This window comes from Aotus nancymaae, unplaced genomic scaffold (genome assembly GCF_030222135.1).
Source record: "Aotus nancymaae isolate 86718 unplaced genomic scaffold, 86718_ANA_hifiasm-v0.15.2.pri h1tg000058l, whole genome shotgun sequence".
Taxonomy (NCBI): Eukaryota; Metazoa; Chordata; class Mammalia; order Primates; family Aotidae; genus Aotus; species Aotus nancymaae.
In genome coordinates, this window is record NW_026988472.1 from 36,723,706 (window position 1) to 36,749,083 (window position 25,378).

General features: G+C 41.9%; 1 protein-coding gene and 1 pseudogene across 2 annotated transcripts in view; both read right to left on the reverse strand.

The window, feature by feature from the left end:
* Positions 1-25,378, reverse strand: part of PHEX (phosphate regulating endopeptidase X-linked) — a 217,787-nt gene that overhangs the window by 96,427 nt on the left and 95,982 nt on the right. For both annotated transcript variants that reach the window (XR_010338162.1, XM_012477402.2), the window contains exon 13: positions 14,181-14,282. Coding sequence is in view for 1 of the 2 variants with exons in the window: in XM_012477402.2 (XP_012332825.2) it covers positions 14,181-14,282 (102 nt within the window). In the remaining variant the exon portion in view is untranslated. The remainder of the gene's footprint in view (positions 1-14,180; positions 14,283-25,378) is intronic.
* On the reverse strand, positions 12,702-13,479 carry LOC105705415 (small ribosomal subunit protein eS6-like; annotated as a pseudogene).

The window sequence follows — 25,378 nt, forward strand, 5'->3', positions numbered from 1 at the left end:
GCTGTCACGCCCTCAGCTTGCCTTTACCCAGCTATGCTAGGGTCTCAAAAATGACAACTCAGAACACTGGGTTAAATACAATTTCTCTCTCGTCACCCATTTTCCACTATCTGCCTGTCGGGCCCTGGGGTTATTAATGGAACTGACATTCCTATACAACTGACTGAGCAGGACCAGCAGCCAGATAACAAGGGAGCAGCTGACAGCAGCAGACGCAACCCCAGAGATAGCACAGAAGCAGACACATTGTGGCTATTAGTTTCATCTTGGGCCAAAGAGAATGAGCAACACAAAATATACACAGAAAACTTGAACATTCCTAATGGACTCTTTCCCCATACAATTAAAAATCAATATATCAAAACTGATTATTTTTCTTAAACCAAACTAAACATGTATTTTTAAGTGAATTCCTTACATACTCAATTTGGATTTGAATTTGGATTAAAAAAACAACAACAACAAGAGACAGTCATTAAATCACCACCACTCACGCCATGAATAAAAGTAATAAATATCCTCCATAATTCTTAACAAGCATCTCTCTGCTTTGGGTCTCTAGAATTTTATCCTGAGGCTATTGTGGCATTTCCCAACTGCTTTCAAAGTTCCACAGACAACCAGTCTCTTAACCCAAAATAATCCCTAACGTACCCTTAAACATGAGGAGAAATATCAGATATAGTATGCACCTAAAGTAAAATAAATAAAAAATAAAAGAAAGAAACACTTTTACAGTGCATATTTAAACTATTACCACTTGCTGATATTGTTAGAATTTTTAATTATTTACTATTCCAAGTTTCATCTTTTTTATTTTATTTATTTTGGAGATGGAGTCTCACTCTGTCACCCAGGCTGGAGTGCAGTGGCATGATCTCAGCAAACTGCAACCTCTGCCTCCTGGGTTCAAGCGATTCTCCTGCCTCAGCCTCCTGAGTAGCTGGGATTACAGGCATGCGCTGCCATGCCCGGCTAATTTTTGTATTTTTAGTAGAGACGGGATTTCACCATGTTGGCCAGGCTGGTCTCAAACTCCTGGCCTCAAGGGATCCACCTGCCTCAGCCTCCCAAAGTGCTGAGACTACAGATATGAGCCACCATGCTCAGCCTCATCTTGTAATAGTCACACTGTTCCACAAATTTGAAATTAGTTATACTCCTTGACATGGTTTTCAAAATGTATGACATGGTTATATATTATTTATATACATATTTGTATTCTTGATGATCAACACTGAAAATGCAACATTGCAGAGGTTTTCAAAATCCGTAGAGTATATATTACATGTGTTTCTATTGGTATAAGCTAGTGCCCCTTACAAGAGATAATTTACATCAGTCTCTAACAGGTATTTCTACATATTTGCTCATTAATGAAATGCTGTGTTTCAAGTTGGTAAGGTGCCACCCTTTCCCCATCAGAAAAAATATCAGTATGTTGCTCACTGGTGGGAGAACTAATTTAGGCACTGATTTATAAATTGCTCAAAACAACTTATGATTAAATAGAAGTTAAACATTAAAGTGAATATCTTGTGCAAGGAAGCAAAGATGCTTTCACAAACAACTAGGGTCATGTCAAAATTCACTAAAGGAAGAACCCCACATTGGCCAAGATGGAACAATTTGAGTTTCAAAGAATGATGATCATAATAAATTTAAACACATCAAATACAAAAGATTCCCTGAATTCGTGATACCACAAAGAAAACTATTTTAGCAGCTTGCAGGTGCTTAAGGCACCAACTTGTGAAAACTAATCAAGAGAAAGATAGCCATTTATGCTGTCTTTCCTGTATAAGCTATGTGTCAGAGTATTCAAGTGGTTGATGAGGGAAAATCCTTTTTTATAGCAAGTGCCTAGCTAATAAATGCAAAAAGAATGATAGAATGTGAAAATCAAATATTGTAACACCAAAAGGAATCATGAATCTATGAAATATTATCAATGACCACTAAAACAATTAAGTCAGTGGTTTCAACTCTAGCTGCACATTTGTACCTCCTGGGTAACTTTTTTTTTTTTTTTCTTTTTAAGGAGACAGAGTCTTGCTCTATCACCCAGGCTGGAGTGCAGTGGCATGATCTTGGCTCACTGAACCTCCACCTTCCAGATTCAAGCAAGTGTACTGTCTCAGTCTCCTGAGTAGCTGGGATTACAGGTGCATGACACCATGCCCAGCTAATTTTTGTATTTTTAGTAGAGATGGGGTTTCACCATGTTGGCCAGGCTGGTCTCAAACTCCTGACCTCAAGTGATCCACTCACCTCGGCCTTCCAAAGTGCTGGGATTACAGGCATGAGCCTCTGCACCCAGCCCCTCCTGCGTAACTTTAGAAAATGCCTGTATCCAACTCCCAGAGTCTGATGTTCATATGGGGTGTGGCCTGAGCCTCAGGATTCTTAAAAAACTTCCCAGGTGATTCTAATATGCAGTCAAGAAAGAGGATGGCTGCAGGAGGGTTAGCAAGAAAGTTCAAATGAAAGGATCAGGCTGACAACACCTGAACACACAGATCGCCCTTTACTTTGGAAGTGGGACAACGTGGCATTGTGAGCTTCTCGATAGATGCAACAGGAAGCTCACCGCACTGCCTATGAAGTCTTCTTGCACAAAGAAAATTGAACCTGAATCTAATCAAACCTCTAGATAAAACTGCCAAGTTATGGAAAATGTAAGGGACAGAACAACGTGTTAAAAGACAACATTAGGAAATAAACAGCAAAACAAGATTGCTGAAAATTCTACCAGACAAATGACCCAATTTCTTTAATAAACACATTTCACGGGTGGAGAAGGGGTACTCTTAAAATTTAAAACCTTTAAAAGATGTATGTATTAACTGCAATATGTAGATCTTGTCTGGATACTGATTCAAATTAACCATTTTTTTAAAAAAGCAAACAATTTTGAGATAATTATAGAAAACTGCACATAGATCGGATACTAATTAATAAGGAATTTTTGTTAATATTGTCAAGTATGTTAATGGTATTATAGTTCGGTTTTTTAAATTCCTTACCTGTTGGAGATACATAATTAAATATTTATAATAAAATGATGTCATAGATGGAATCATAGTAAAATAATTTCATAGATGGAATTAGCTTTAAAATTCTCAAGCATAAAAACAGATGGAGTGGAGAATAGATGAAATCAGCATGATAAAATATTACTAACTGTTGAGCCTGGGTGACAAGTACATGGGGATTTGTTATGTACATTTTTGTGTACATTTTTAAATTTTCATAAAAGTATAAATATTAGAGTCAAAGCTAATAAAATTCTATTTTGTACCTCTGCCCCAAAGAAACAATGTAATTGGCATCACTTTTTCATTCCCAATTTTAAGAGAGCATAATGGAGCACGTTATTTAGTGAGGGAGGTGGTAAGAGGAAACTTGGAAAAAAATGAACATGTCATCTTACTAATACTGAGCACTTACTCTCTGCTAGCCACTGCACACATATTGTTTAATTGTCCCACTCAGTAAAAATGAGTGAGGAAACTGAGGCCCCCAAAATTGTGCATCTTGCCTACGGTCCCATAGCTACTGTTCGGTAGCGCCATGGTTCTTACTAAGGTGTGGCCAGTTGTCAAAGAATGGAGTGTCAGAACCACATTAAGTTCTGAAAATGCAAAAATGAAGCAGTAAGACATACTTCTTTCCCTTACAGTGGTTGCTTCAATTTAGTAATATATATCTGGGGGATAGTTTTTCAGCTACGAGTAAACACTATGATGCTACTGCAAAAAGTTCAGAGAAGAGAGGGAAGACCTCACTATCAGAAATGCTACAAGGGTTTATTCTGCTATTCTTTTTCCAAGAGTATTAATGGGGAAGCTGATTAAACCGAATAAGAAGACACATGCTAGGAAATGGATGAGTCTTGAAGACATTATGCTAAGTGAAAGAAGCCACTCACAAAAGATTGCACTGTTGCACGATCTCATTCATGGGAAATATCCAACATATATGAATCCACAGAAACAAAAAGCAGATTGGTAGTTGCCAGAGGCTGGGAGAGTGGGGAATGGGGAATGACTGCTTAACGGGGACAAAGTTTCCTTTGGGAGTGATGAAAATGTTTTGGAACTGGATAGAGGTGGTGATCACACAACACTGTGAATGTTGTAAGTGCCCCTGAACTGCTCACTTTATTTTTTTTCTTTTATTGATACATAATATTTGTACATACTTACGGGGAACATATGAGTATTTTTTACATGCACAGAATGTGCATGATCAAGTCAAGGGTACTTGGAGTGCCCGTCACTTTGAGTATTTATTATTTCTATGTGTTGGTAACATGTCAAGTCCTTTCTTCTAGCTGCTTTGGAATATACAATACCCTGTTGCTAACTGTAGTCACTATCATCTGCTACTGAGCATGAGAGCTTATTTCTTCTAACTGAGAACTGTTCCGTTTAAAATAGTCTTACCTCCATTTAAAAAATGTTTAAGGATGAGAAGCTAAGGGAGTAAGGATGAGAAGCTAAGGGAGAATAACTAAAACAGAAATGGTATAAATTTGAAAGCTGGTAGAAAGAGGCAAAAGGATTTGTGCTTCCAACTTGGCTAAGAGAAAAGACTGAGATATCTGATTTGCTGGTCTGAACAGCTGGCTGTTTTCACAGAATGATATAATCCGCACTTAGGTAACATGGAACTTCAGAAAAATGAGAACCCAGTGAAGCTTTGGTCATTTTCTCAGGTTTTCATATTTTAAATAGAACAGTACATTGGTAAATTAAATAGTTCCCTAAATACAGTATAACTGGATGATATCAAGGCATTGCTAAATATCTCATGGTCTACTTGCAGGCAAAATGGAGAATTTAAAAGACAGTTTCACGGAGTTTATCCAAAATAGAATGACTAGACCAAAAATCCATTAGTTAGTGAATTGATTGGCACCTAACAAAAGGCTCAGCACTGAGAAGTTTCTCCGTGAATATTTTTCTTCCACAGATAAATCTGGAAGGGCATCTCCAAAGGATGAGCAAATTGGTTGATTCCAGTTCCATTTTTTGAGCATGTCCATTAATAATCCCCCCAAAATAATAAAACCAAAAAACAAACTTATCAAGTTATGAATGATATAGAGATAGAAACAGTAGTTGATATACTACTGAAGGAAAGAGTTGACATTTTTAAAGGTTGCCTGAGATGCCATTCTAAGGAATTAATCCTAAATCCAGGGAGAAGGCATTATGCAAAAGACACTTACCATAATAATATCTATAACAGCACAACCTAAATATGCAACTATAGAGAAATATTGAAGTAGCATCTCCTGTGCCACCACTAGAAGAATATGTAATAATAGTGAATATTCTGATTTTTTTCTGAGATAGTCTCACTCTGTCGCCCAGGCTGGAGTACAATGGCGCGATCTCAGCTCACCGCAACCTCCACCTTCTGGGTTCAAGCAACTCTCCTGCCTCAGCCTCCCGAGCAGCTGGGATTACAGGCACCCACCACCATGCCCAGCCAATTTTTTGTATTTTTAGTAGAGATGGGGTTTCACCACGTTGGCCAGGCTGGTCTTGAACTCATGACCTCGAGTGATCCGTCCGCCTCGGCCTCCCAAAGTGCTGGGATTACAAGTGTGAGCCACCACGCCCAGCCAATAATGAATATTCTTGCATGAAGAATATGCAATAATACAAGAAATGCTTAAAATAAATGTTAAGAGAAAAAAGAACAACTCAAATTTATATACACAGCATTGTGCAAGAATGTCTTTCACAGCCTATGTATGGGAAAAAAAATCAAAGTAATACATCAAAATGTTAGCAGCGGTTATGTCTAGATGATGAAACCAGAACATTTTTTCTCTTTCTACTGTTGTACTTTAGTTTCCAGATTTTTTTAACAAGCATAGATTTTCAAAACAATAATAAACCTGTAGAAGGTCCAGAAATATATTTTTCGAAAAAGACCTAGAAATTAACTGTCTAGAAGTTCGTTATGAGCCAACAGTGAACGGCAGAGGGGAAAAGACAGCCATAATATAAACTGTAGATTTCTTAATATAATTTGTATGCAAAACAAAGGCAGTAATAATATTCCTATTTTGCTGTGCTTAGAGCAGTGGTTCTCATCCTTGGGCTGCCTCAGAATCACCAGGAGGACTTATTAAAATGCAGATTCCTGGGGCCTTTCCCAGAGTTGATGAGCTAGAGCCAAGAATCTGCATTTCTAGCTAGTCCTAGGTGATGGCGATGCTTCTGAGCTGGGGACCACACTTTGAGACCCACTGGCATGGCATATAAAAGCACAGACTGTAAAACAAGACTGCTAGGGAGGGAATCCCACCTCTTCCACCTACCAGCTGTGTGGGCTTGGGTAAGTTTGCTCACCCTCTCTGTGCTTCAGTTTCCTCATCTGTATTAAAAAAAAAAAAAAAAAAGTACCTACCTTCTATAGATATTATGGCACCGAAGTAGCTAATGTTTGTGAAGCATTTAGAACATCCAGTCTGACTGTATGTAATTTAATTTAATATGAGAAACACTAAAGGTGTTTTATCTGAAATAGAAAAGCTGCCAGGTGTGGTAGCTCACGCCTATAATCCCAGCACTTTGGAAGGCCGAGGCAGGTGGATCACTTAAGTTCAGGAGCTCAAGACCAGCCTGACCAACGTAGCAAAACCCCATCTCTACTAAAAATACAAAAATTAGCCGGGCATGGTGGCGCACGCCTGCAGTCCCAGCTACCCAGGAGGCTCAGGCAGGAGAATCTCCTAAACTTGGGAGGCGGAGGTTGCAGTGAGCTGAGATTGCACCACTGCACTCCAGCCTGGACCACAGCGCCAGACTCTGGCAAGCAAGCAAGGAAAGAAAGGAAGGAAAGAAAGAAAGGAAAGAGAAAGGAAGGAAGGGAGGGAGGGAGGGAGGGAGGGAGGGGAAAAGGAAAGAGAGAGAGAAAGAAAAAAGAAAGAGAAAGAAAGAAAGAAGGAAAGAGAGAGAGAAAAAGAAAGAGAAAGAAAGAAGGAAAGAGAAAGAGAGAGAAAGAAAGAAACAAAAGAAACGAAGGAAGGAAGGGAGGGAGGGAGACAGACATTTAAACATCTTCAAATGTTGGAAGGGCTTTTATGTGGAAGACTTAACCTGGGTAGTTCCCAGGGGCAGATGTGGAGTCAAGGGGCAGAAATGACCAAGAAAGAGCCTTTGGATCTTTCTCAAAAAGGGCTCTTTAGCAGAGAGAGCAACAGTAGAGTAGGTGGTCTGGCTGGGTTCTGGGTGTCCTAGTACTCACTCAGGGAACCCACCTGTGAGAAATGGTGAAAAGGGGACTCCAGTAAGAGCTAAGACAGCCACTTAACAAACATTAGACCCTTCTATTAATATAGGCTTGGCATAAGGGAATTTTCACTTGTAATCACCTAGAGTTCTCAAAGCATCTGCCCCAGACCAGCAGCATCAGCATCGCCTGAGAACTTGGCAGAAATGCAAATATCCAGGCTCCACCTCAGCCCTACTAAATCAGAAACTCTAGGGGTAGGGCTGGCAATTGGTGTTTTAACAAGCCCTTCAGATGGTACTGACACATGCTCAAGTTTGAGAATGAATGACCTAAAGCATCCCCCTAAATGACATTTACATGAGACTCTAGAGCATGGAAACTCACTCCAGTAAGAAATCACATGTACTGTGCCTTTAATAAACATACGTTGGCTGGGTGTGGCAGTGGCTTCCACTGTAATCCCAGAACTTTAGGAGGCTGCAGCTGGCAGATCACTTGAGGCCAAGAGTTTGAGACCAGCCTGGACAACATAGTGAGACCCCATCTCTATGCAAGAAAAAAAAGGTTTTAAAAAACCACTTAGCTGGATGTAGGAGCATACACCTATAGTTCCAGGTACTGAGGAGGCTAAGGTGGGTGGATCGCGTGAGCCTAGGAGTTTAAAGCTGCAGTGAGCTATGATTGCGACACTGTACTCCAGCCTGGGCAACAGAGCGAGGCCTTAACTTGAAAAAAATAAACAAACATATGCATCAAACTCCCACTTACACCAGATATTTACTTTTGTGTTTAAAATACATATCACAATGACAATTCTGAATTTGTTCAAAACCACAAAATCCAGAGAAAAACAATGCGCCCCCTCAATAACCTCTCAGCAGGGCTGCTCACAATGACCCCTCCTCGCACCAGCTGGTCCAGCCAAATCCTCCCCCTCCCAGAGGCACAGCAGTTTGGACCAAACGGCTGACAACTTGGGGAGCCTTTCTCACACTCCAGGCATTCCTCTAAGAACTTTAGGCACACTGGCTCTTTTAATCCTCGTAAAAAATCTTCTGAAATAGGGACCAATCTTCCCAGTTTACAGAGGTGAAAACTGAGGGTGGAAGTGGTTAATTTCCAAAGGGTCATACAGCCACTAAGTTGTAGAAATTGGCTTGGAAACTAGGCACTCTCTCTCCCGTCTACACTCCTGACCTCTATACTGTACTTCCTGTTGAGACCAGTGAGAGGAAAGAGATCCAAGTACGAAGGCCGCCATCTTGGCCTGCATGTGTGTGAGAGGGACTGAGAGACATGAAGCCAGAGAGAAGGGGCTCCTTTCTTACTAATCCCAACTCTGCATCTGGCTGTCACTTCCCCTCGGTACCTTCACTCCTGCTTGACCTCACTGTTCATTTTCAGTTGTTTTGTAGGAGAAAAGAAAGGGAAGGGCTTTCATCAAACTGTCTCCTGCCCTTTCCAGTCACAGTCTTGCATATTTGCATTAATGCTCAAGAATGCAGTCACCCTGCTTCTGGCATCCACTCCAGGGCTTACCAGGGACACTGACTGATAGACCAGCACGGATAGACTCCAAGACACGGATTCAAGTGCGAGCAGCTGACTTGGGCAGCAAAAGAAACACCGGTTGGAGAAAGAGGAAGCAAGTAGAGAAAGAAAGGCAGTCAGCAAAGATTATCTTAGCTAGTATCATAGCTCTAGCCCACTGGAAAAGCTCCAAGAGCGCTCGTGGAACACACACTCGAGGGATGAGGGAGCGGGGCCACACACAGCCACTCCCATCAACTGCTGGGTGAGGACTTCTGAGGCAGCTGTGGTCATTCCCCATCCCGTGGGCCCTCTTTATGAGCAGCGAAGCAGGCAGTAGCAGGGAGATGATGCTCCTGGCCAAAATGCAGGAGGCCGCAGTTGGACGTTCAGGCAGGTGTGCCGTGAAGTGGTAAGGACAAGGCAGGGGTTCCCAACCTTTTTCGTGCAGCAGAATCACCAGGTACAACACAAAGCCCTGAGCCCTACTCCCAGAGCTCAGCAGGTGGGGATGCAAGAATTTGCATCTCTAATGAGTTTCCAGGTGCCACTGCTGCTACTGGTCTGGAGCCCCACCTTGAGAACCACCAAGCTCAGGATATAAGCAGGGCACTGACCTTATACCTGGGGGAAACCCAGTACCTAGCACTGGTGGAACTTAGAGACAAAGCCAAAGAAGTGAGCTACACCTCTGCTTCGCCCTCTGCCAGAAAACTCTCCCACTCAAAGCCTGTGTGTGGGAGTCACATGCCAATAGACTTTGCACTATGCATCGGCCTTCTCTGCACCTTCTATGGCCAAGTCCCATCCCGTGAGACGCATCCTGGTATTTTTCTTTGGATGTGACCTGACAAACTTAGTCCTTGGGGCAAAGAGCGCAAACAAATAATTCTGAAGGGATCCAGCTTTTGGCTATCCAGTCAAATCCAGCTATAGATAAGCCAAGCTAAGGAAGTTGCTCCTCCTGATCTGACAGCTCTCCTGCCAGGCCTCAGTCAGAATCCTGATGTAGCGACCTTGAGATCGTCCGCTTCTAATCTGGCAAGGGCAAATCCTCCAGAAGACATCCCTAAAATCATTCTTTTATCACCTGACACTCATTCAATAGTTGTGGTCATCGGAAAAACAACAGATTCCCTGTCCTTTGCTGTTTATTTACAATAAAAGCACATGCTTGCAGGGAACAGGGAATCCTAAACAGAAAGTGATGCTTATGTCACAATACTAAATTTCCACTTCAAACCTACACCATCGGTTTCACAATACAAAAACCACTCGTGACCTCTTAAGAGATGAGCTGGAAAAGGCAGGAAGACAGAGATAACAAATTTACCCTTCACGGGAGCAGAGGCATCCTCATTTATCTTTTACAGAGATCACCCGTAGCAAAGAGTGCGACAAAGCCACAGCCACATACTTCCATTTTGAGACGAGGTCACAGCCGCAGAAGCCAAGGTATTAGGCCTCAGAGCACTGCAGCTTTCTGTACCTGCCCGGTTCAGGAGGTCAGTCACTACGGAATGTTGAGGTTAACACTTCTTAGGAGGCTCTGTAATTATCTGCAGTTCAGAGCTTCATGGTGAGGGAAAGAAAAGCTTCTCCCTTTCACAAATCAGAACATTTTTCCAGCTTTCCCAATGGGTTGCCAAGTGACTCAGCATTGGCCCAGTGTGGGCACTATTATTGATGAGAAATCTTCCGCCTGGGTGATATACTGCATACAACACATGCCCAAAGAACAGTGCCAAGTCATACCAGGAAGAGCAGGCGAGTTATTCACCTCCATTTCAAATGCAGGCAAATCCTTTCTTAATGCAGGGGCTACTTGGTATCACAAAGACAAAGCCCTAAGATAGGGAGAGATTTCCAACTAAGATTCAAGAAATTATTAGGCAGAGCCTCTCCTTTCTTGTTGACTATTAAAAGGCAATCAAATCGAGGACAGCAGAGGAAAAGGGTAAGAAAAAATTTTTTTTCAAAAACAACCCCGGAGTAGAAAGCTGCATAAAAGCTTTCAATGCCGCAAGTGTTCTTTGTGAGTACCACGAGCTCCACCCAGAGGTCATTTTCAGAACTGCATGTTCATTTAATGTTTGAAAAAGAAAATTTACATCTTCTAGGGTCCAGGGAAGGACTCACTTCAGAGAACTGCTGAAATCGCTTGGACAACATCCCTCGTTCTTGCCTTTCGTTAAAGAAACTTCTCTGAACTCTGAAATGCAAGATATACTCGGGGAACCTTGTGAGATCCAATTTGCCTTTGATATTTGTACCTGTCGTAGAACTAGCAGAGTTCCTGGCAGGTTGAACTCAGCTCAAAGAAAGCAGCGTGTTCAAAGAGCACTTTTAGAAGAAAAACTGACAGCTCTCATTGAAATAAAATAGAAGACTGGAGAGCAACTCGGGAGGCAAACAGGAACATGTCTAATATTAGAAGGACTGAGAATAGTCCTGCTTCAAGAAGGACCCATGGGCCACTTGCCTAGAAGGCCCAACCGTGAGGTACCCACTCCCTTATGCAACTCAGAAAAGCTCCCTGAGGCAACTGCAATCCATACTGCTCAAAGAACTGACTGCACTTCCCAGAACATTCCCCTGGCTTCCAGCTATTCATAACACATTACCCCCAACACACATACATACAGACCCTCCACCCTGGTGGTCCTGTACTAATTCATGCAAGCATCTCTTCGGTCCATGTGGGGTCAGGCTAGGATAAAGCCCTTAATACGCTAAGTGCTCGATTGCCCAGGGCAAGACACATCCTGTTCCACATACCACAAGCTAGCTCAGCAAATAAATGAAGCCTTCATAAAACAACAATATGTTGGTGTTGAAAGTTGTCTACCATCTGGAGAGTTTCCCATCACAACTCATGTGCTCTTGCCTTCATCAGCTTGTGCCTTACGTGACTGAAGACAGCTTTGACACATTTTAGACAGGGAAAAAAATCAGACTTACCCTTTGTCTTCCTTCCACACTGCCTTGCCACCCACCATCCCAGTTCTTGCTTCAGCATAAACACTGAACAAACAGCCTTTTCACATCTATTGACAAAAGTATCTATGGCGATGTTTATCCATCTCCAGTACCAACAGTTTAAAGCGCTAGAAAATATCCTCGCTAAACCTCTGCATGTTCTCATTTCGACAAGGTTAAGCATTCTCAGAACGCTGCCCCGCTTTGTTTCCTGACCATAAGGCAAAAATATTTGTGCTCAGTGTGACTCAATATGACTCTAAGCAGTGTTTCCCCAGACCTGCCTGGTGATAACGATCACCCGGAGACTGGCTAAAGTGACACATGTTCAGCCTGCATCCGTGATCCATTAACCCAGGCCTTGCTGGGAAGGGGCCCAGAAAGCCAAAGCATCCAGGCAACCCAGGTGATGGCTATAATCAGGAAGCTTTCAAAAATCTCTCTAAATACAAGAAACGCTCCTAATTTCAGAATCTCTCAGCTGCAGAGTAGCATCCGTCAAGAGTCTAGCAGGTGCACCGTACCCACTTGAGCTCCAGCTCTATCAGAATCTCTCAAATATAAGATGGGTCCTTTTATTTCATTTTTTTATTTTTTATTATTTCTTATTTTTTTAAACTGAGTCTCGCTCTGTCACCCAGATTGGAGTGCAGTGACACAGTCTCAGCTCACTGCAACGTCTGCCTCCTGGGTTCAAGCAATTCTCCTGCCTCAGCTTCCTGATTAGCTGGGACTACAGACACATGCCACCATGTCCATCTAATTTTTTTGTATCTTTAGTAAAGATGGGGTTTCACCATGTTGGCCAGGCTGGTCTCAAACTCCTGACCTTGAGCTATCTGCCTGCCTGCTTCAGTCTCCCGAAGTGCTGGGATTACAGGCGTGACCCACCACACCCAGCCAGTTTTTTACTTTTTTTTTTTTTTTTTTTTTGAGTCTGATCTTATTTATTTGTTACTCAAAAAATCTTATTTCTGACTGGATTCAGACTTATAAGTAGAAGCTCGCAGAGACGAAAGTCTGTGTCTATTTGCAATTTGTTCCTGGCGCTTCTCTTTAGCCTCCTTCCTCTTGGCCAAAAGTTTAGCATATTCTGCAGACTCTTCCTTGTTTTTCTTAGGACGCTGCTTCTTCAGAGCAATACACTGCCGCTTGTGCTGCAGGACACGTGGAGTAACAAGACGCTGAATCTTGGGTGCTTCGGTCCTAGATTTCTTACCTTCTTTGTTTAAGGGTTTTCTTACAACATACTGGCGGACATCATCTTCTTTAGAGAGATTGAAAAGTTTGCGGATTCTGCTAGCTCTTTTGGGCCCCAGGCGATGAGGCACGGTGGTATCAGCCCAGGAATATCCTTCTCTCCTTTTTTTTTTTACAATAACCAAGTTAAGAACGCTCAGATTAGCATCCACAATGCAACCACAAACTGATTTTCTCTTTCTTTCTCCAGTTCTCCTTGGTCTGTAACAGGAATGCCCCTTACTCAGTAGCAGGCGGACACGGCCATGGGTCAAGACACCCTGCTTCATGGGGAAACCTTGTCTGTCGTTCCCACCACTGATTCGGACCACATAACCCTTCCATTCTTCACCCAGAGCGTCAGCAGCAACTTCTGTCACCATACGCTTCTCAAAAAGTACGAAGTTTGCATTCATCGTCCACTTCAATGAGTTTCTGGCAGCCAGTGGCTGGGAAGGAGATGTTCAGCTTCATCTTGAAGCAGCTATACGCCTCCGTTTTTGACTTTTAAACAGCATGACTGTCAATACTTTTCTCCTTTATTCCCTTATCATGTTGCATAGCATAAGAACATTTAACAAGGCCCAGCAAGTGTCGACTTCTATTGGGAAATACTTTTGTAGTCCTAAGCAATGGTAGAACACCGGTCTGTGGTTAATAAGTACACTATTTGGGTCATCTATGGCAAATGATGGGTCAGGAAGGAGATCTGCTTGGTTACAGGAAATGATTTGCCCCAGGACGTTTGCGTGCATCATGCACAGAGCAGAAGGATATGTGGCCAATATGGGTTTTCTTCTTCTTGGTGTCTTAGGGGCTCTTCTTCCAGCTGCTCCCTGTGACTCCCCACTGCTCTGCATTCTGCCATTTCCAGTGATGGTTTATAACACAATTCACCAGGCAGCAAGCCACGTGCCTCTTACAGACAGCAATTAGGAGAGAAGGCCAAAATGCAAGGTATTTGAAAATGCAGTTAGAAAAATTCAGATCTTATTTTCTCTTACCTCCTGGTGAAAAAAAAACAATCTATGTAGTCATCAAAAAGCAGACAGCTAACCCTGGGGTCATTCAGAGTCAACAGTTCAGTCAATATAAAAATCAACCAGACAGTCAATGTCACGCATGAAAATCCATTAAGCTAAAAGTCTTATTTTTTCATCAAAAGGAATCCTTACCTTTTCTTTTGCTTTACTTTTCGTCCCTGCATCCATCCACTCATTTTCTTTCTCTAACATGTCAATAAAGGCCCAGCGAACGCCCTCAATCAATTCCTCCATCTACAAGAAAATACCCAAAGAGGGAAACGTCAAAGCCAAGAAGCTTCAGCCAATGTTTTCTGGAAGAAAAATCGGCTTGCATGAGAAATGACTCAATACTCAACATGGTAAGTAAGGGGTTCTTTCAGCTTGACTCCACACTCTAGCAATACTTCTTTTTCCAGGAAAATTCCCTTTTTTCCACTACTAAAATATAAGTAGCCAGGCCCAGCATGGTGGCTCATGCCTGTAATCCCAACACTTTGGGAGGCCAAGGCAGGCGGGTCGCTTGAGCCCAGGAGTTTGAGACCAGAATGGGCAACATGGTGAAACCCCATCTCTACAAAAAACATAAAAATTAGCCGGGCATGGTGGCTCACTCCTGTAACCCCAGGACTTTGGGAGGCCGAGGTGAGCAGATCGCTTGAGCTCAGGAGTTCAAGACCAATATGGACAACATGGCAAAACCCCACCTCTACAAAAAATATAAAAATTAGCTGCGTGTGGTGGTGAATGCCTGTAGTCCCAGCTACTCAAGAGGCTGAGGTGGAAGGATTGCTCGAGCCCAGGAGGTGGAGGCTGCAGTGAGCCGTGACTACACCACTGCACTCCAGCCTGGGAAACAGACCAAGACCCTGTCTCCAAAAAAAAAAAAAAAAAAGGATAACCATTTCTTTCCATGAGAATAATGTGATGGCCCAGCTGTAAAATGATAGGAATTCACCATAGATTATGACAAACTAATAACTCACCTGTCTGTAGCTACTCAATTAGTTCATCCTTATCAAAGTACCAGCTAATTCTAATCATTTCATAAAGGACTGAGAGAGACAGGCAAAGGCATGGGCTGTGCATTTCAGGCAGGTATTGCAGAAGAAAGTGAACAAACAGTTGAAAGAGATAACTCTTAACAGAGAAACAGGCAGGGAGAGTGAGCATCCCAAAGGACACTTCAGCAGTATGAATCACACTTATGTCAGGATCCCAGTTCTGCCCAAATGTAGTCCCATGGGTGATACCAAATGTTCAACGGTACTATATCATCTGCTTATCACCTTCCTACTCTCTACTTCTTGGCAGCTCAGAAAAGTCTTATTATTTGAAATCTAAAAGGCTAGGTCTAGGCCAGGGGCAGTGGCTCACCCCGTAATCTCAGGAATTTGGGAGGCCAAAGAGAGAGGATCTCTTGAGGTCAGGAGTTCAAGACCAGCCTGGGCAACACAAGGAGACCTCATCGCTATAAAAACAAAATTATAGACCAAGTGCGGTAGCTCACGCCTGTAATCCCAGAACTTTGGGAGGCCAAGGTGGGTGGATCACCTGAGGTCAGGAGTTCGAGACCAGCCTGAACAACATGGAGAAACCCCATCTCTACTAAAAATACAAAATTAGCTGTACATGGTGGCACATGCCTGTAATCCCAGCTACTTGGGAGGCTGAGGCAGAATCGCTTGAACTCGGGAGGCGGAGGTTGTGGTGAGCCAAGATCGTGCCATTGCACTCCAGACTGGGCAACAAAAGTGAAACTCCATCTCGAAAAATTACATATATATATATATATATATATATATATATTTTTTTTTTTTTTTTTTTGAGACAGAGTCTTGCTCTGTTGCCAGGCACCAGGCTGGAGTGCAGTGGTGCAATCTCAGCTCACTGCAACCTCCGCCTCCTGGGTTCAAGCAATTCTCCTGCCTCAGCTTCCCGAGTAGCTGGGACCCCAGGCGTGCATCACCACGCCCAGCTAATTTTTGTATTTTTTAGTAGAGATGGGGTTTCACTATGGTCTCAATCTCTTGACCTCGTAATCCGCCCGCCTTGGCCTCCCAAAGTGCTGGGATTACAGGCGTGAGCCACCGTGCCTGGCCACATATATATTTTTAAAAGGCCAGGCATGGTAGTGCCTGCACCTGTAGTCCCAGCTACTCAGGAGGCTGAGGCAGGAAGATCGCTTGAGCTCAGGATCTGAGGTTGCAGTGAGCTACGATCACACCACTGTACTTCGGCCTGGGTGACAGAGTGAGACCTTGTCTCTAAAAAAGTAATAAAATAAAATGGTAGGTCTAAAGGGGGCTGCTATAGAAAGGTGGTCTTTGGAAAGATCTATTGCAAAGCATTTGAACAGTGAGGCCACACCCATAGTTAGGATGTGTGTGCCTTGGCTTTGTTGCCAGTGCCTGGAGACCAGAAGAGAGGACTGAAGAAAAGGAGCTGCTGACACGTCACATTAGAGGCCACCTGCAGCAAGGTGACGAGGCCCTGCATGTTCATGGATACAAACCCCTGGAAATCCAGTTCTCCTGCAGAGATGCTCTGGCTTTCTCAATGGGACACCCAGGAAAGAAAAAATACTGGGTTTGGCCCCAGAATGAACTTTTCATTTGAGAGTATGGGGTTGTAAATCAATTATGAATATTAATTCTAGAAGAAAAGACATTGAAATGTTTCCTTGGTTCTATAATAAATTGTCAGCATGAAGCTCAAAATAATTTTTATTCTGTTTAATAAGTTTTTAGCTATGTTTTCAGTTCAATAACAGTTGTGAAGGAACCGGAGCTGTAAATCAGTGGGCTGGGTTCCATCATATGTAAATAAGAACAAACAGCAGATGGAAGGGGGTCGGGGGAGCTTCACAGCTATTTCTTTCCAACTTGGTAAAAACATTAAAAGAAGAGAAACTTCAACTTGGGATAAAACACAAACTGTTAGAAGAGCAAAGTGTCCTTTAAAAATCATTAAGTCAAGGGCCGGGTGCAGTGGCTCACGCCTATAATCCCAGCCCTTTGGGAGGCTGAGGCGGGCAGATCATGAGGTCAAGAGATCGAGATCAGCCTGGCCAACATGGTAAAACCCCATCTCTACTAAAAATACAAAAATTAGCCAGGCGTGGTGGCAGGCGCCTGTAGTCCCAGCTACTCAGGAGGCTGAAGCAGGAGAACTGCTTGAACCCGGTAGGCGGAGGCTGCAGTGAGTGGAGATCACGCCACTGCACTCCACTCTAGCCTGGCGACAGAGCGAGACTCCATCTCAAAAAAAAAAAAAAAAAATCATTAAGTCAGTGGTTCTTAACCTTGTCTGCCCATTAGGATCTCTGGAGGAACTTATAAAAATACTGACAAAATATTTCTAAATGAAATTAAAAGTCCTGAGGCCTGGGCATCGGGATGCTAGTGTCATTGTTCTAAGGTCCAGTCTGGGCATTGGGAGGGTTTAAAAAGTTCCCCAGGTCATTCTAACGTGCAACCCACTGGACCAGGGGAAACCACTTATTTAACAGATAAGGAAATTAAGGGTCGAGTCTGTGATCTGCTCAAGCTCATGCAGCTAACGTGGACCAGAACCAGGACCTGAGCAAAGAGCTAAAATAACAGAGGAGAGCTCAGAGCCTTTAGTAGCAACAGAGGATCACCCACAAAATCAGAGGAAAATGCCAGGGGGTGAAAGGGAGTCAACTTAGAGATGCAGAAGTCACCACTTCAAACAGAAAACTCACATCAGGAGCATGTTAAAACGACAAGGAAATCTCTGGGGACTTAGATTTTTTTGCCTACGAGCATGTCTAAGTGTTTTTTATTTTTGTTTTTGTTTTTGAGATGGAGTCTCACTCTGTCACCCAGGCCAGAGTGCAGTGGTGCAATCTCGGCTCACCACTCATTGCAACCTCCACCTCCTGGGTTCAAGCGATTTTCCTGCTTCAGCCTCCTGAGTAGCTGGGATCACTAATGCACACCACCATGTCCAGCTAATTTTTGTGTATTTTTAGTAGCGATGGAATTTCACCATGTTGCCCAGGCTGATCTCAAACTTTCAAACTCAGGTGATCCACCTGCCTCGGCCTCCCAAAGTGCTGGGATTACAGGCGTGAGGCACCACACCCAGCCCTAAGTCTTTAGGACTTCATGATGTAGCATCATGCATTGGCTGGCCCGTCACCTTCACAGAGAAAAAGAAATAAGGTCTTCCCAAATTAGGGAGGGGCGATGGGGAGGGAAAGAAGTGGATGGACTGAAAGGAGAGTTAGGGAGCAAACCAATGGAAACAGGTGATTCATTTTACGTGAGAAAGTGGGGAGAGTCAGATTAATTCCTAGGCTTCAGAAAGGAATGGGCAACCACCACCATTTAGTAAGACTAAGAAAGTTGGAAGAGAAAGAGGGCTGGGGACAGAAACCAAACTGGTAGGATGAAGAGTGTATGGGCAGCGAAGACAGCAAGTCTGGACAAACTAACTGACTTTGTCAGTGTAGGAGAAAAAGCAAAGAGAGAAGAAGATGTAGGGTTGAGAGAAGGGTCTGAGGGTTTGGAGTCCGGGTTTCATGCATATGCTTGCTAATACTACTCCTACTATTTTTGTTGCTGTTGTTGAACAGCTGATAGATTTGACGACGTTTAAATACCAGTAGAAAGGATCCAGCAAAAAGGAAGAGACTGAAAATACTGGACACAGAAAGCCATGAGTGGGGTCTGAGAGGGCAAAGGAGGCAACGGGATCCAGAGACTATACAGAAGGATTCACCTTAGACGTGAGACAGACTCAGGAGCAGAGAGAAGGCTAAAATGATAGGCAGGCACACAGGAGGAGCTAAGGATTAGATGTAGATGTTTGAGAGAGTCCTAGTATAAAGGCGGGTCTTTTCTCCATGAAATAGGATTGAGACCTTCTGCTACAAGGGACGTTTTTCTAAAAAATGATATTTCTTCACACATGGCTATATGCATCCTGGCAGCATGAACATATTACTAGGAAGAGAGGTACAGTGGTACCCCCTTTTTCAGGATTTTGTTTCCATAGTTTCAGTTACCTGTGGGCAACCATGGTCTGAAAATACTAAATGGAAAATTGCAGAAATAAAGAATTCACATGTTTTCAATTGTACACCATTCTGATTAGTGTGACGAAGTTTCAAGCCATCCCAATCTTTCTGGCCCGGGATGTGAATCACCCCTCCACTTGTCCAGTAACTCCACCCTGTATATACCCACCCAATAGTCACTTTTTAGCTATCTTGGTTAGCAGACAGATCATAAGAAGTACAAGCATGAGTTCAGTACCACAAGATACTTCTAGAGAAAGAGAGACCACATTCACATAACTTTTATTACAGTATATTGTTACAACTGTTCCATTTTATTATTGTTGTTGTTAATCTCTTACTGGGCCTGCTTTATAAATTAAACTTTATGACAGTTATACATGTATAAGAAAAACGTAGAATACATAGGTTTTGGTACTATCTGCAGTTTCATCCACTGGTCGGGGGTGGTCTTGGAAAGTCTCTCTGGCAGATAAGGGGACATTACTATATTTAGAGATAGGAACAAAGACGACAATAAAAGGTTCCCTCTCAATATCCTGGCCAGGATGTAGCAATAATAGAAAGGATCCAAGTAATGATAAAAATTTGAACATGTCCAAAGAAAATATTTATTTGGAATAAGGTGTACAAAAGGAAAACATTTCATTATGTTTTAAAATAAATTAATTCATTTAAAAACAAAATAAGCACTCTCCAACCTAAAGAGATCTTTGGCAAATTTTGGAATTTTTGGATTCCTATAATGAATCTTAAGGTCATTTTGCTCCTGTTCTCTTCGGGGCACTTTTATGGAGTATGTACTTATTATTAAAATGGGGCTTAGTCTTTCCAGATACTTCCCTCTAAGCAGCTTGGTTTCACAGGATCCTCCCCATCCAGTATCTCCTAGATATTAAAATGGCTATCAAATTCACTAAAGTTTAATGCATTTTGAAAAGGTTTTCAGGCACGGCACAGTAGCTCATGCCTGTAATCTCAGCACTTTGGGAGGCTAAGGCAGGTAGATCAACTGAGGTCAGGAGTTTGAGACCAGCCTGACCAACATGGTGAAAACCCCATCTCTAGTAAATACAAAAAAAAAGAAAAAATTAGCCAGGCATGGTGGTGCATGCCTGTAATCCCAGCTACTTGGGAGACTCGGGCATGAGAATCACTTGAACCCGGGAGGTGGAGATTGCAGTGAGCCAAGATTGCACCACTGCACTCCAGCCTGGGTGACAGAGCAAGACTCCATCTCTAAATAAATAAATAAATAAATAAATAAATAAATAAATAAGAAAAGGTTTTCAAAGCTCTTTGTCTGTAACCTGTTGATTGGCATTCTAAATGAAAATAAAAAGAAACAAAAAGCTTACAGCCCACTGCAAGAGTGAAAAATGACAAACAGTTTACTCACATGCCACTTCCTCCTCTGCCTTTTCTTCCACCTCTTCCCCTGCCCCACCACCTCTGTCTTCCCTAAATCTACACTTTGGTAACTCACTCTCTTTGTGGTCCTCTCACATTTGTCACAACTCAGATAAATCACTTTTTGTTTTCCCATGAGCCTCAGCCGCTCTTTGCCCTTGTCCTCTCTGGCATCTCTAATCCCCACACCATCCCTCATCTCGGGTTCTCAATTTTTTTTTTTTTTTTGGCAGACTTTACAAATTTATTGTATAACATTTTCCGTGAAATGGTGTTGAACTACCCCAGTGGACTTCAAGAACAAGGAAAATCTTTGAAGGTGATTAATTTCATTGGTTGACATGTCAATGCAAATACGAGAAATAATTATTTTAGCATGCTGGAACTAGGAAGATAAATCACTGAACACTTCTGATTTTTATCTTTAGACTACTTTACAGTATCACATAATAACATTGCCTTCAGTCAAGTCAAAAACCTGCTGTAATTTTAAAATAAGGAAAAAAGGGAGAAATAGTATTTCTTCACCAAACTTTGACCTTACACCTCAACCAGGCAGCATATAACATTAATAGAAATCCCTTGAAGTGGAAGTCTCAAGGTGAAGTTATCCATAGGAAATATTTATTTAGAGCCAAAGATCAAAATATAACATATAAAAATTAACTCAAATGTTATTATGGTAAAATCTGCCATATTCAGGGTAAGAACCCTCTAGGCAAAGCAACGTTTTATTAAATATCTATTTATTTCAGGGGCCAGGTGCGATGGCTCACACCTATAATCCCAGCACTTTGAAAAGCTGAGGCGGGCGGATCACCTGAGGTCAGGAGCTCAAGACCAGCCTGGCCAACATGGTGAAACTCTGTCTCTACTAAAAATACAAAAATTAGCCAGGTGTAGTGGCGGGCAACTGTAATTCCAGCTACTCAAGAGGCTGAGGCACGAGAATCGCCTGAACCTGGGAGATGGAGGTTGCAATGAGCTGAGATCATGCCACTGCACTCCAGCCTGGGCGACAGAGCAAGACTCCATCTCAGAAAAAAAAAAAACCTATTTATTTTGGATTACTATAAAAATACGATTCATTTGGTTGATCTATGGGCAGTTCTTAGTTCTTTTCCTCAACCAGTGTTATCTAAAAATAGGTTCTTCCTTTTTCATTGTTTGCACCCCAGGATTTTGCCCATAGTGTTCTACCTCAGACACCAGACATTGGTGAGTTACGTATGCAGAGGCACTTGCTACCCTTCCATCCAGGGCTTTCCTTTAATGAGATGCTCCTACCTTAGCAAATTATAAACTGTCTGTGCTGCTCCTCTCTTGCCCTCTCCTTACGCTTTCTCCCATCACATGGACATAAAAATTCTGTATGTTGCATAAATGAGTCATAATGGTTGTATTAATACATTTAAAGGGACATATGCCAACATTGCTTTAAGGAAGAGTCAGTTTGCCCCACTGTCAGTTGTTGTTTTCTTCAAAGCTTTGTCCCTGACAATAAAGAAATCCCACAAGGCAATTCAAATCCTACCTCGTACCCATGAATCCCAAACACTTAAACCCACAATTTCAATTCCTTCTCTGACTTCCTGTTAAGTTTAAAATCAGAATAATACAGATGTGTGTGTTTAACTGTTGTCCTTTCATTTATATTTATTTGGTCTCCCCAACAAGACCCATAAGCTTTGAGAACAGGAACCATGATTTAGATCAAATGAGATCATGAATATATAAGGAAACCAAAAACTGTTACACAAATTTAAAATTTTGTTAGTTTTATGATTTCGTATCTCATGTGATATATTTTTCAAATGATATGATTCCATCTCACATTCATATCTAATATGAAAATACAGCATATGTTCAGGAAATACAAGTCAATCAATTTGTGCTTTTTGAAACCTTCAATTGGTATCTAGCAGAGCTGAAATTGAATCAAATATCTTTCATACATGCTAACGGGTAACAGTTACTCCAGTCATACAAAGAAAAAATATTAACAAACTCACTCATAGAAAATACATTGTTGTTCAGATATGATCAGAAGATTTAACAACCTGAAAGTTGAAAAAGGAAAAAAAAATGCATGGTACCCTTTTTAGATGAAGTCATTTTTGAAGAGAGACCTCCTCTGATTTAGTAACTCAAAGCCTGATCCATGAATAGAACTCATCTGTGAGTAGCAAATCTGTCTTTATATTAGGGGACAATGTTCACAGTAAATGTCTCTGGAATGACTGTAGCCTACTACCAAGCACAAAGTTGAGTGGAAACCAAATGACTCAGTAAGTGAGCCTAGTCCATTCTAAGATAGGTGATGTCAACATGGCACATGACAAACAGCTAGGAATGGTTTAAAAACATAGTACATATCTAGTAGGAATAGTTATAGGCTGGGTGTTCTAAAAAAGAAAAGAAAAGAGAAACAAAAAAAATCAGTAAGGTTGATTATGTATTTACCCTTAAAGTAATGTAATGTTAATAAAACTCTTAATGAAAAGGCGTAATGTTGAGGCTTTCCTCTTCAATATACTTAAGTTATAATATTTGGAAAAAAACATGAAATTAAAATGTTTCCAGTCTTCCTACTGGCCTAGAGCAGGGCAAGTTTTCTTGAGTTGTAACCACTTGATTAGTGAATGTGAAAAACGGAAATTATTCTTAATAATTTATGTGGGTAACCCTGAAGAAATAAGCTTTAATCTCAGGGGAACTCTTAGAACTTTTCTTTCTGGCAGCTGTCACTTTACTAGAAACACAGACATTAAATAAGTGAATGCACCAATAAATATTAAATATTCATTAATTCATTATGTATACTGTAACTATTTATAAAAATGACCTTGAATTGTCTCCTGATAAAAAATAATGGCAACACAACAGGTAAAAAGTGACCTATATTGAAGTGGGACATGTGGTTAAACCAGAAAAACTAAGAATAGTTAGAAAATGCTGAGGTTTCTGGCAGCCAAGTAAGTGAATAAATCATACTAGTGTGCCAGGATTAGCAATCTTATATAGCTATTAAACATTTTGGCAAAAGAAGAAAAAATCAAATTATTTGGGCCCAAATCATGCTATAAAGTATGTTATTCTGGTGATATAGGAGGAATTTCTCGTGTCCTTTTACCTAAAGGCATATATTCATAAGACTGAGGTGGATGTTCATATCCAGCAAATATAACTATTTGCCGGATATAAAGATATAGGTTGTGTTCTAATTTTATAACTCATCTTTTCCTGTTTTCCACTTTCTAACTTGAAGAGAGAACGAATGAGAAACCAGAATAATATTTACAAGTCAATCAGTCTCAAATACTCTAGTCTTTGGCTGTGGGTAAATTCTCCCCAGAAAGTAACTATGCCTGGTCACTTCCAACATTCAGATCTGTTGGAAGGCATAAATGTTTTCTTCAGGTAAGTGAATTTCTAATACAGGGTCTTCGCATTCCATAGGTCTGACCAGATATGCTTGACAAGACTGTGTGATAATATGTGGCCAAGGCAACACTGTCCAATGTGTTACGAGAAATGGAGAAAACAAACAAGAAAGGTGAGCCAATGTGTCATCATCGTGGCAGCACACTCAAGACAAGGACAAGAGTAAGCGTCCACATTTATTTCAAAAGAATTCCCAATGAGCTATCTAAATTACTTGTTTTGCTGGATGTCACTTGACCAACGATTGCATAAATGAGCTGTCACAATTGGAACCTGATATTTGTTGCAACAAGATTTAGGCTGTAGAGAGTTATGAAATCTGGACCTATTATAGAAGTTATATAGCCAGGCACAGTGGTTCACGCCTGTAATCCCAGCACTTTGGAAGGTCGAGGTGGGCAGATCATGAGGTCAGGAGATCAAGACCATCCTGGCTAACACGATGAAACCCCGTCTCTACTAAAAAATTAGCCAGGCTTGGTGGCACGTGCCTGTGGTCCCACCTACTGGGGAGGCTGAGGCAAGAGAATCACTTGAGCCCAGGAGGCAGAGGTTGCAGTGAGTGGAGATCACGTCACTGCACTCCAGCCTGGGCAACAGGGCAAGACTCAGTCCCCACCACCCCCCAAAAAAGAAATAAATTATATTTGGCTCCTCAAGTAATTTCATAAGACTTGTGTGTGAGCCAAACTTGGCATTAAATGATAGGGTGGGATCTGGAATGTGGCCAGGCACTAGCATGAAAAGGATCTTTATTCCAATGAAAGCTACTACCCTAGGCATGTATGGAGGAGTAACGACAGCAAAACCCCCCAGGTACCTCCCTCACTCTTACTCTTTGCACAATAAATTAAAAAGAGGAAATCTGAATGCAGAAGTTGCCACAGCCCATGCCAGGAAGTTGATGTTATAAATTCTATCTTAATTATTAACATCAGACATGGCAATGTTAGCAATAAGAGTAGCTGACATTCACTGAGCATTTGTTGTGTACCACGTATTGTGCTAGGCCTTCCACATGGATTACTACATTTAATTCTCACCACAAATGAAAGAGGTAGATACTATTTTGATCCCTATTTGTTATACACAGCATTGATGGCTTTAATACCATACCCCTTCATTTATACACATCCCTTACTGTGTGACTTTGCAGGTCCTATCATTAAAAACACAGAGTTGACCAGGCTGGGTGGCTCACACCTGTAATCCCAACACTTTGGGAAGCCAAGGTGGGCAGATCACTTGAGCTCATGAGTCCAAGACCAGCCTGGACAACACGGCAAAACCCCATCTCTACAAAAAATACAAAAATTAGCCAGGCATCATGGTGCACACCTATAGTCCCAGCTACTCAGGAGGCTAAAGTGGGAAGATGGCTTGATCCTGGGAGGCAGAGGTTACAGTGAGCAGAGATGGCACCACTGCACTCCAGCCTGGGTGACAGAGC